The sequence below is a fragment of the Podarcis cretensis genome (assembly GCF_951804945.1).
Source record: "Podarcis cretensis genome assembly, chromosome: 12".
NCBI classification, from domain to species: Eukaryota; Metazoa; Chordata; class Lepidosauria; order Squamata; family Lacertidae; genus Podarcis; species Podarcis cretensis.
Genome location: NC_137181.1, coordinates 7,449,310 through 7,461,504, shown reverse-complemented (window position 1 = coordinate 7,461,504; position 12,195 = coordinate 7,449,310). Strand labels below are relative to the sequence as shown.

The 12,195-nt window shown below is 48.1% G+C and overlaps 1 protein-coding gene across 1 annotated transcript in view; it reads left to right on the top strand.

The window, feature by feature from the left end:
- VIPR1 (vasoactive intestinal peptide receptor 1) overlaps nt 1–12,195 on the top strand; it is a 122,606-nt gene that overhangs the window by 65,330 nt on the left and 45,081 nt on the right. Inside the window, exon 3 of the mRNA XM_079946954.1 lies at nt 3,563–3,670. Coding sequence (XP_079803080.1) covers nt 3,563–3,670 — 108 coding nt within the window. The remainder of the gene's footprint in view (nt 1–3,562; nt 3,671–12,195) is intronic.

Here is a 12,195-nt window from a genome sequence, read left to right as displayed (position 1 = left end):
TCCAACCATCTCGTCCTCTGTCGTCCCCTTCTCCTTGTGCCCTCAATCTTTCCCAACATCAGGGTCTTTTCCAGGGAGTCTTCTCTTGTCATGAGGTGGCCAAAGTCTTGGAGCCTCAGCTTCAGGATCTGTCCTTCCAGTGAGCACTCTGATTTCCTTCAGAATGGAGAGGTTTGATCTTCTTGCAGTCCATGGGACTCTCAAGAGTCTCCTCCAGCACCATAATTCAAAAGCATCCATTCTTCGGCGATCAGCCTTCTTTATGGTCCAGCTCTCACTTCCATACATCACTACTGGGAAATCCATAGCTTTAACTATGCGAACCTTTGTTGGCAAGGTGATGTCCCTGATTTTTAAGATGCTGTCTAGGTTTGTCATTGCTTTTCTCCCAAGAAGCAGGCGTCTTTTAATTTCGTGACTGCTGTCACCATCTGCAGTGATCATGGAGCCCAAGAGTGGCCCTCTTTCCCACTTCCTCTTTCAGTTCTATGTAGTTTTCTAGGTTACAATCTAGTTCCATCTGGTACACAGGCTGAGACCCTACCTGCCTGTGGACTGTCTCACCAGAATGGTGCATGCTCTAGTTATCTCCTGCTTGGACTACTGCAATGCGCTCCACGTGGGCTACCTTTGAAGGTGACCCAGCAACTACAACTAATCCAGAATGTGACAGCTAGACAGGTGAGTGGGAGTGGCCACCGAGACCATATAACACCAGTCCTGAAAGACCTACATTGGCTCCCAGTACATTTCTGAGCACAATTCAAAGTATTGGTGCTGACCTTTAAAGCCTTAAATGGCCTCGGCCCAGTATACCTGAAGGAGCGTCTCCACATCCATCATTCTGCCTGAACACTGAGGTCCAGCGCTGAGGGCCTTCTGGTGGTTCCCTCTGTGAGAAGTGAGGTTACAGGAAACAGGCAGTGGGGCTTCTTGGTGGTGGCGCCCGCTCTGTGGATCACCCTCCCATAAGATGTCAAGGAAATAAACAACTATCTGACTTTCAGAAGACATATGAAGGCAGCCCTGTTTAGGGAAGTTTTTAATGTTTGATGTTCTATTGTGTTTTTTATATTCTGTTGGGTGCTGCCCAGAGTGGCTGGGGAAACCCAGCCAGATGGGTGGGGTATAAATAATAAATGATGATGATGGTGGTGATGATTTCTGCTGGTTCCATTGGAAAAGTGAAGTGTTTTGTCTTCCTTTCTGCTTCAGGGTGGGTAATGATGATCCAGGGAGGGGGATAAAAAGGGTGTGTGGAGCCAGTGTGTGAAGTCAGTGTGGTGTAGTGGTTAAGAGCAGTGGATTCGTAATCTGGGGAACCGGGTTCGCTTCCCCACTCCTCCACATGCAGCTGCTGGGTGACCTTGGGCTAGTCACACTTCTCTGAAGTCTCTCAGCCTCACTCACCTCACAGAGTGTTTGTTGTGTGGGAGGAAGGAAAAGGAGATTGTTAGCCACTTTGAGACTCCTTAGGGTAGGGATAAAGTGGGATATCAAATACAAACTACTCTTCTTCTTCTTCTTCTTCTTCTTCTTCTTCGACTTCTTCAACACTCACTCAAAAATCCAAATGTTCCCAAAGGCTTGCAGTTGCTGATTATGATCGTATCAGTTAAATTAGCAGAATCCCCTGCTGCACAAATGAAGTTTGAACTCTCAATCAGAATCAGTTTTGCTTTGCTCTGTCTTTTGCCTTTCGGTAACCTGACTCACTCCATCCCTTGGGGTTTTAACAAAAATGCCCAGCTGGACTTGTCCCTCCCTAAAGCAGCTTTCTAATACACTTTCTAATGTCACCTCTAGAGAGCAAAACAAGAGGAGATCAGCATTAAACAAATAACAAAGTCAAACAAAATTTATTTAGGGTGCATTGGATCCCTCTGGCAGAGGAGTGCCAAAATGCTGGTGCCACAGAGTAGCTCATGTTTCTTTAGCTCAGATGTTTTGTGGGATTGTTGTACAGTTAAAGCCTCAGCGCCTAGGGCTTGCCGATCGAAAGGTCGGCGGTTCGAATCCTGTGGCGGGGTGCGCTCCCGCTGCTCGGTCCCAGCGCCTGCCAACCTAGCAGTTCGAAAGCACCTCCGGGTGCAAGTAGATAAATAGGGACCGCTTACCAGCGGGAAGGTAAACGGCGTTTCCGTGTGCGGCTCTGGCTCTGGCTCTGGCTCTGGCTCTGGCCAGAGCAGCGATGTCACGCTGGCCACGTGACCCGGAAGTGTCTCCGGACAGCGCTGGCCCCTGGCCTCTTAAGTGAGATGGGCGCACAACCCCAGAGTCTGTCAAGACTGGCCCGTACGGGCAGGGGTACCTTTACCTTTACCTTTAATACCATTCCACCAAGGCATCAGGGTTTTTTTTCATAGAGCAGAGTGAAAATAGCTTCCTGGAATTGTCTATATTCATGGCTGGTGAAATGTTGAGGGCAAGGAACATTTGCATCGCTATCTCACCCTTTTCTCCAGTGGGCTCAAGGTGGTGGTATACAATACAGCCAGTGTGGTGTAGTGGTTAGAGTGTCGGACTAGGACCTGGGACACCAGGGTTCGAATCCCCACTCTGCCATGACGTTCTCCCGGTGACCTTGGACTGGTCACTCACTCTCTGCCTAATCTACCTCACAGGGTAGTTGTAAGGATAAAATGTGGAAGGTTGGAACTATTTACACCACCTTGAGCTCCCCGGAGGCAAGGTGGGATATAAATAAAAGAAATGAAATCATGAAATGAAATAGGTTCTTCACATTTAAACCCTGCAGCAACCTTGCGAGGCAGGATAGATTCTTATTGCTTGTAGGGAAGAGGAATTCCCCATCAGTTTGCAAACTCTACAATGCATTATTCTAGCCTCATGCATGCAGAGCAGAAAAACTTTTTGGGAAACAGGAGGGGAATAATTTTGACACCCATTGCTGCTTCCGTGTGCTGCTTCACCTGTGCAAATCACACCCCACTGTTTCACCCTGTGGAACAGGCAACTGAAGACTCTAGATCAGCAGTTCTCAACCTGTGGGTCCCCAGATGTTGTTGGACTACACCTCCCATCATCCCTGAGCTCTGGCCTTGCTAGCTAGGGGTGATGGGAGTTGTAGTTCAACAACATGTGGGGACCCACAGGTTGAGAAAGGCTGCTCTAGATCATGGGTAGGCAAACTAAGGCCTGGGGCCGGATCTGGCCCAATCGCCTTCTAAATCCGGCCCATTGACAGTCCGGGAATCAGCGTCTTTTTACATGAGTAGAATGTGTCTTTTTATTTAAAATGCATCTCTGGGTTATTTGAGGGGCCTGCCTGGTGTTTTTACATGAGTAGAATGTGTGCTTTTATTTAAAATGCATCTCTGGATTATTTGTGGGGCATAGAAATTCGTTCTTCTACTTCTTTTTCAAAATACAGTCTGGCCCCCGACAAGGTCTGAGGGACAGTGGACCAGCCCCCTGCTGAAAAAGTTTGCTGGCTCTAGATGTATGTGGCCCTCCATATAGTGCTGCCCCCCATGAAGCACGCAAAGCTTGTTTCGGTTTTGCTGTTTCCATTGAAGTTTCCATTTCTCTTTCTTCTTAGGCTGCGGGAGCATGTGGGATAACCTTACTTGCTGGCCTGCAGGAAGTCTGGGCGAAGTCAAAGTCCTTCCCTGCCCTGCCTATTTCACCTTCTTTTCAAGGACTGCAGGTAAGTGGTTTTCCCAATTCAGAGTGTACATGAAGATGGTTTTGTCTATGGGTTTATATCTGCGAGTCTTTCTGATCGAAGGTGAACAGCTTTGATAAACCACTTTATAAATGGGCGCCAAGTCTGATGGCAGATGACATCTTGTCATCCCGAGGTGCCCGCCTCTCATTATGGAGAAAGCGGGTAGAGAAAGGTTTTACTCCTTCTAACCTAGAGCCAGCGTGGTGTAGTGGTTAAGAGCAGTGGACTCGTAATCTGGTGAACCGAGTTCGCTTCCCCACTCCTCCATGTGCAGCTGCTGGGTGACCTTGGGCCAGTCACACTTCTCTGAAGTCTCTCAGCCCCACTCACCTCACAGAGTGTTTGTTGTGGGGGAGGAAGGGAAAGGAGAATGTTAGCTGCTTTGAGACTCCTCAGGGTAGTGATAAAGTGGGATATCAAATCCAAACCTAGCACCAAAACCCGTGTACATACAATAGAACAGAATGTTGGAAGATTCAGGACAGAGTGGCTGGGGAAACCCAGCCAGACGGGTGGGGTATAAATAATAAATTATTATTATAAACTATTATTATAAAAGGAAATGATTCTTCACATAGTGCATTCTTAAACTATGGAACTGCCTCCCACAAGACAGCCATCAGCACGGAGAGGTTGATGTTCCCAGCCTTCGTGTCGTGTTTGCAGACATTTTTGCAACACAGAGTTGGCCTGCCAATGGCCCTGGTGCCTGAAGCCAGCTCGCCATGGGGCACGTCCTTGGGGATTACACCTAAAGTCTTCAAAGGAGGGGGTGCAAGAGAGTCTGTCCTTGCCCCTCTCATAGCTTCAGCAAGGTTGATTCCAAAGCAGCAGTCAGTCAGGAGAGCCAGTGTGGTGTAGTGGTTAGGAGCAATGGACTCGTAATCTGGGGAACCGGGTTCGCGTCTCCGCTCCTCCGCATGCAGCTGCTGGGTGACCTTCGGCTAGTCACACTTCTCTGAAGTCTCTCAGCCCCACTCACCTCACAGAGTGTTTGTTGTGGGGGAGGAAGGGAAAGGAGAATGTCAGCCGCTTTGAGACTCCTTCGGGTAGTGATAAAGCGGGATATCAAATCCAAACTCTTCTTCTTCCTCTTCTTCCCAGTCTCTTGGTGCATCCTCCTCCAGCCAGCGCCAAGATAGTTCTTCCTACTTGTTCCCAGAACACCTTCAGATTTCAGAAAGGATACATTTTCCTGTGACATCACACACACCAGCACCACCTTGTCACCCTCCCAAATCTCCTGTCTCTGTCCTCTCCTCGAATAAGAGGGGAAGGATAACTTTTTGCATAGCCAGTGGCCCTCAATGACCCAGAACCTGGTTCCCCGTTGTTTCTTAATGGCTCTGCACTTAGCTAGCCCAGCCAGGCTGGTTTTCATAAACTAAACCAAGGAATTTCCTCTCTGGCCCAGTTCTGCAGCTTGTATTTTCCCTTCATATCCCAAACATTAGCTAAATACTGCCGTTTATTGCTTTCTACCACTCACGAACAGACTCTGCTACCTTAGATCTATGACAATAAGTTCAGTAAAAGTGGCGCACAGTGAATTTTTTTGTAGGGGAACAGTTAGGGCCAGAGCTGCCAGCTTGCGAGGTCAACTGCAGGGGGGTGGGGCTGATATTGCGCACATGACATTGCGACGTCCCAAAGTTGCACGCGTGAGTTGCAAGCTGGGCACAAGCTGTGTGCTGGAGCCCTGAGGCCTCCTGCCCAAAGCCGAACAAGCTTTGGGAAGGTGGCAGAAGGGCTCTTGGGCCCTTTAGGAGACTACCCTGGTCCCCCTAGTTTACGAACCACACACAACTGTTCAGCGAGTTCCATAGTTAACTAGGCACTGTGTGAAGAGTACCTAGTTAAACTATGCCCTTTGCCTTCCTCAATCTCCCAACACTCAAGTTTCATTGAGTGGCCCCAACCTCTAGCATTGTGTTTGAGTCTGCCATCTTAAATGCACCAAGTACAGTGGTACCTCGGTTCTCGAATGTAACCCGATCCGGAAGACTGTTTGAGTTCTGAAACGTTTGAAAACCGAGGTGCAAAGGGCTGTCTACAAATTAAATTGAGAAAATTGAAAAACAAGCAGCAGAAGCCGTTCAACTTCCAAGGCGCGTTCGAAAACAGAAGCATTGACTTCTGGGTTTTCGGCATTCGGGTTCCAAAACATTAGTGAACAGAGACGTTCGAGAACCGAGGTACCACTGTATTTAGTAGTTACTGATTGCAGTGGGACTTGCTTCTAAATAAAGGTAAAGGTAAAGGTACCCCTGCCCGTACGGGCCAGTCGTGTCCGACTCTAGGGTTGTGCGCTCATCTCGCTTAAGAGGCCGGGAGCCGGCGCTGTCCGAAGACACTTCCGGGTCACGTGGCCAGCGTGACGAAGCTGCAGCTGGCGAGCCTGCACCAGCGCAGCACACGGAAACGCCGTTTACCTTCCCACTATAAAGCGGTACCTATTTATCTACTTGCACTTAGGGGTGCTTTCGAACTGCTAGGTGGGCAGGAGCTGGGACCGAACGACGGGAGCTCACCCCGCCACGGGGATTCGAACTGCCGACCTTACAATCAGCAAGTCCTAGGCACTGAGGTTTTACCCACAGCGCCACCCGCATCCCTTGCTTCTAAGTAGATGCCCATTAATTGGCTCATGCTGCCCGGCCAGTCAAGATATTCCTCAGGAGAGCTTTGACATTGTCTTTTCCTTTTATTTTTATTTTCTTGACACCATGCCAAGAGTTATTTTGAGCACATCTCTCCCAGTTGTGCCTCCATCATGTCAGGAACCCTGTAAATGAAACGGTGATTTTTAAAAAAATTTATTTCTGTTCTGAGGTCCCCTGACTTAAGAGCTTTTTTGGCAAGCGCAGCTAATTTGATGGGCAGGATCGGATCTGTCAAAATGCCTTCACTGGAGATGGGCTGAGCTCCAGAAAGCTCATCCCCTGTTCCCCGTCGCCTCCACTCAAACTTTTGTCAGGGCTGGTTGTAAAGAGCCTGTCCATTTCTAAATCCCAGACTTCATGACAGCCCCTTGTTCTGTGGCAGAAATAGTTCTGTTGATTGCGAAACACTCGCCCTGAACAGCTGATTCACTAAACAGTTCAACTTTCCCCAAGAGTTTACTCACTGCAGTTATCACATCTGTCTTCTGCAGCCTTTTGAAATGTCATCATAAAACTGTGGGCATTTTTTAACTCTACCTCTGATGATATTTGGTAGGGTTGGTGGTGGTCAGATCATAGTATCATCATCATCATCATCATCATTTATTACTTATACCCCGCCCATCTGGCCAGGCCTCTCCAGCCACTCTGGGCGGCTTCCAACAGGATATTAAAAACACAATAAAGCAGGCTTCCTCAACCTCGGCCCTCCAGATGTTTTGGCCTACAACTCCCATGATCCCTAGCTAGCAGGACCAGTGGTCAGGGATGGTGGGAATTGTAGTCTCAAAACATCTGGAGGGCCGAGGTTGAGGAAGCCTGCAATAAAACATGAAACATTAAAAACTTCCCTAAACAGGGCTGCCTTCAGATGTCTTCTGAAAGTCAGATAGGACGGGTGCCACTTTCAGATGTCTTCTGAAAGTCAGATAGGACCACAGGACGGGTGCCACTACTGAGAAGGCCCTCTGCCTGGTTCCCTGTAACATCACTTCTCGCAGGGAGGGAACTGCCAGAAGGCCTTCGGAGCTGGACCTCAGTGTCGGGGCTGAACAATGGGGGTGGAGACACTCCTTCAGGTATACTCTAGAATTGTAGACTTGGAAGGGACCCCGATGATCATTGCAGGAATATGCATCTGTCCCAAAAGGGGGATCAAACCTGCAATCTTGGCGTTATCAGCTCTAACCCAGGCTTCCTCAACCTCAGCCCTCTAGATGTTTTGAGACTACAATTCCCAGCATCCCTGACCACTGGTCCTGCTAGCTAGGGATCATGGGAGTTGTAGGCCAAAAACATCTGGAGGGCCGAGGTTGAAGAAGCCTGCTCTGACCAACTGAGCTACCGCTGGCCCCTGCATTGCCAGTTGGTTGTTGCTGTCAGGGCAAGCCTTGGGGTGTGGGCAGCTATCTCCAAATCTAGGTGCTAAAAGGGTGTTTTTCAGGCCCAGGTCTCTGGCTCTGTACTGCTGGATCTGGAGTCACTGAAGTGCTACAGGAATGAGATGCTTCCTGATGCACCGCACAAGGGCAGCTCCTGGATAGCAGGCCTGGCCAATCCAGAGGCTTCAAACGTCCTGTCAATCGCACAGACAGACAATGCACAACCCTGTTCTGTTCTGTGCCCAAAGAGGGAACCGGTGCAAAGAGGTTTAGCTAGGATGCAAGCTTAACGTTTCAGGCCAAACTCTGTATGGCATTAAATGGTAACTCTCCCAAAGCCTTGCTTGAAGGAGTTTGGTGCCCTCTAACAGCCTGACTGGGACGCGGGTGGCGCTGTGGGTAAAACCACAGAGCCTAGGACTTGCCGATCAGAAGGTCAGCGGTTCGAATCCCCATGATGGGGTGAGTTCCCATTGCTCGGTTCCAGCTCCTGCCAACCTAGCAGTTCGAAAGCACGTCAAAGTGCAAGTAGATAAATAGGTAAGAAAGGTAGAAAGGTAAACGGTGTTTCCATGCGCTGCTCTGGTTCGTCAGAAGCAGCTTAGTCATGCTGGCCACATGACCTGGAAGCTGTACACCGGCTCCCTCGGCAAATAAAGCGAGATGAGCGCCACAACCCCAGAGTCGGCCACGACTGGACCTAATGGTCAGGGGTCCCTTTACCTTTAACAGCCTGACTGCAAGCATGTGATTCTCCTTAGCTAGCCAGGATAAATGCAGGGGCCAGGGCAGAATTGAGAAAGATCTAGCTGAATCATGTAACTGCTGAGCTGTTTGTCTTCCCCCTCACTGCAGGTGACATCTTGTCCACATCACCAGCTCAGTTTTCCAGGCTTTTTTCTTTCTTTCTGTTTTCCATTCTCCAAGGCACCAGGTTTCCTACCATCTTTCCCATGTCTGGCTGCCAAATCCAATTCCAGTAAATCGTTTTGCACTTGCTGTATGCTCTTTTTGCAGACAGGGAAGTCCACTGGCTTCAGATAGTTTCATTTCCCCCCACCCCACCCCCACCCCAAAAAAACCCCACGCATTGACTCCAGGCTATGTTTCTACACCTAGAAATTGAATGAGATGCCTTTTCACCCTGGAAGCCCTCTTTAAGTAGTGCTAACAGGAACCAGCAAGTTTACTCCCACAGCTTCCTCTGCAGATCAAGTTCTCCTATTTAGCTTCCTCTTATGGCATGGCTTTCCTCTTGTGGCAAGCTAGAGGCTTCTGGAATTATGCCTCAGTATATATGTGTGTGTGTATGTGAGGGTCTCACCCCATCACCATATACGGCGGTTCGAATCCCTGCGGCGGGGTGCGCTCCCGCTGCTCGGTACCAGCGCCTGCCAACCTAGCAGTTCAAAAGCACCTCCGGGTGCAAGTAGATAAATAGGGACCGCTTACCAGCGGGAAGGTAAACGGCGTTTCCGTGTGCGGCTCTGGCTCTGGCTCTGGCTCTGGCCAGAGCAGCGATGTCACGCTGGCCACGTGACCCGGAAGTGTCTCCGGACAGCGCTGGCCCCTGGCCTCTTAAGTGAGATGGGCGCACAACCCCAGAGTCTGTCAAGACTGGCCCGTACGGGCAGGGGTACCTTTACCTTTACCTTATATATGTGTGTGTGTGTATGTGAGGGTCTCACCCCATCACCATATACATTGGTACCTTGGGTTAAGAACTTAATTTGTTCTGGAGGTCTGTTCTCAACCTGAAACTGTTCTTAACCTGAGGTAGCACTTTAGCTAATGGGACCTCCTGCTGGAAAGGCAGTTCTTTAAGGTCCAAACAGTATTTGACTTTAAAGGTCAAAACCAGCATTTTGAATTGGGTCCAGAAACTACTTGGCGGGCAATGCATTCAGGTCAGTTTATATGATCCAGATGATCTGTTCATGCTTTCTTTTCATAGCCAACATGTTACACACCGGCTATAGTTTCCAACAGTCTTCAAAGGTAGCCCCACGTGCAATGCATTGCAGTAGTCTAACTTGGAGGGTCCCATCTCCCCTGATCATTGGCCATTCCAGCTGGGGATGATGGGAGTTGGGAGTCTGTCCAGAGGGCAGCGCAAAAACTACCCCTGAGCTTAGTGACAGAGAGGACTACTTGCAGAGGGTCCCTGATTCAGTCCCTGACATCTCCAGTTAAAATGGGATCAGATGGTGGAAAACATCTGATGAAGATCTGGAGAGCCAAACAGAGCAGATAAGTCTGATCTAGAGATCAGGGGTGCCCAAACTTTTTTCAAAGAGGGCCAGGTTTGATTAAGTGATTAAGGATTTTTAGGATTGAAGTTGTTGAGCTTTTTTAAGGATTTTACCCCAGGAGATAAACAGATTAGGCCCCCGAGACGGACTTTGGACATTCCTGATCTCGATGGACCAGTGATCTGACCATTTGGCTTAGTATAAGACAGATTCCTGTCTTCATATTACCAAAACACTCTCCAGCATTAATTCTTTTCCATGGAAAAAAATGTGACATGCCAAGCAGAGACTTTTTATTTTTATTTTTTCGACCAAATCAGGGTTTTGGTCTTGTTTCTTGGCCAGGAACATTTATTCTGAAATTGATTGCTGTCTCTTTAGCTCCATTTCTATGTTGGACCACATACAGGAGAGGGGTTTTTCCCCCCCTTCTCTCTCCCGGATCATTTTGTTCTCTTTTCTGCTTTTTGCCCCGGCAGAATCAATCACACCGCCTCCCAGAAACGAGGCAGCAAACATAAACAGTCCGTTACAATTTCGCCGCCGTCTCCTTCATCCGTCGAGCCGTTCCCGGGGAGAAAAACTGATGCATTTTGGACTCTTGCTTACATTTTTAAGGGGAATTCTGGGTAAACACGGAACTTGGAGTGTCACCAAGTGAAGCAAGCCAACAATTCCATGGAGAATAGAGCACTTGGAATATGAAAGTAATTTTCTTTTCTTTTTTTAATATATAATTTTTATTAATTTCAACATACCAATTGTTATACATTCCACAGGACTTCACATCTTATACAATCTTTTTGGACTTCCATCAGCACCTCTGATGATTTTTTTATCATTTATCATTTTACCATTTTTATCATTTCTTCTGCATTTCTTAAATTCCTATTGCCTTTAATTATCTTAACTCACAATCCACCTCTTTAACCATTTTTGCAATAATTCAAATAATTTACCTCACAAAACTTCTTGCAAACCTACAAATGTAATCTGGTCATCACAATTACTTTTCAAATATGAAAGTCATTTTCATCCCATTCAGCTGCGGTGTCAGGCAACATGAACTGTACTCAGTCATTCCTTCACAACAGGGTTAATGAAACTCAGTCTGGTGCTAAAATGTGGCCCTCCAGGCCACTTGTATTTGGCCCTTGAGAATTTCTCCAGGCCACATACCTTCCTGAGCCACACCCTTCTGCCCCCCCAGGCCACTCCCCTCACAAGTCCAACTTCATGGCTTCCTTGAGTGTTGGAATATTTCCTTGATGCTTCTTGAATTTCCAGGTGGAGGATATGTTGGAATGTTGGAAGATTCATGACCGATAAAAGAAAGCATGCTACGCATAGTCAGACTATGGAACTCTCTGCCACAAGAGGCAGTAATGGCCACCAACTTGGATGGCTTTGAAAGAGAATTGGACAAGTTCATGAAAGAGGCAACTATCTGTGGCTTCTAGTCATCAAATTTGCAGGTGACACCAAACTGGGAAGGGTAGCTAATGCTGCAGATGACAGAATCAGAATTCGAAATGACCTTAATGGATTGGAGAACTGGGCACAAGCTAACAAAATGAATTTCAATAGGGACAAATGTAAGGTTCTGCGCTTAGGCAGGAATAACCAGATGCACAGATATAGGATTGGGGGCACCTGGCTTGCTAGCAGTACATGTGAAAAAGATCTAGGGGTCTTGGTGGACGAAAAGCTTAACATGAGTCAACAGTGTGGTGCAGCAGCAAAAAAAGCTAACATTATTCTAGGCTGCATCAACAGAAGTCTAGTGTCCAGATCAAGGGAAGTTATTTGTTGTTGTTTAGTCGTATCCGACTCTTCGTGACCCCATGGACCAGAGCACACCAGGCACTCCTGTCTTCTACTGTCTCTCGCAGTTTGGTCAAACTCATGCTGGTAGCTTTGAGAACACTGTCCAACCATCTCGTCCTCCGTCGTCCCCTTCTCCTTGTGCCCTCCATCTTTCCCAGCATCAGGGACTTTTCCAGGGAGTCTTCTCTACTCATGAGGTGGCCAAGGTATTGGAGCCTCAGCTTCAGGATCTGTCCTTCCAGTGAGCACTCAGGGCTGATTTCCTTAAGAATGGATAGGTTTGATCTTCTTGCAGTCCATGGGACTCTCAAGAGTCTCCTCCAGCACCATAATTCAAAAGCATCAATTCTTCGGCGATCAGCCTTCTTTATGGTCCAGCT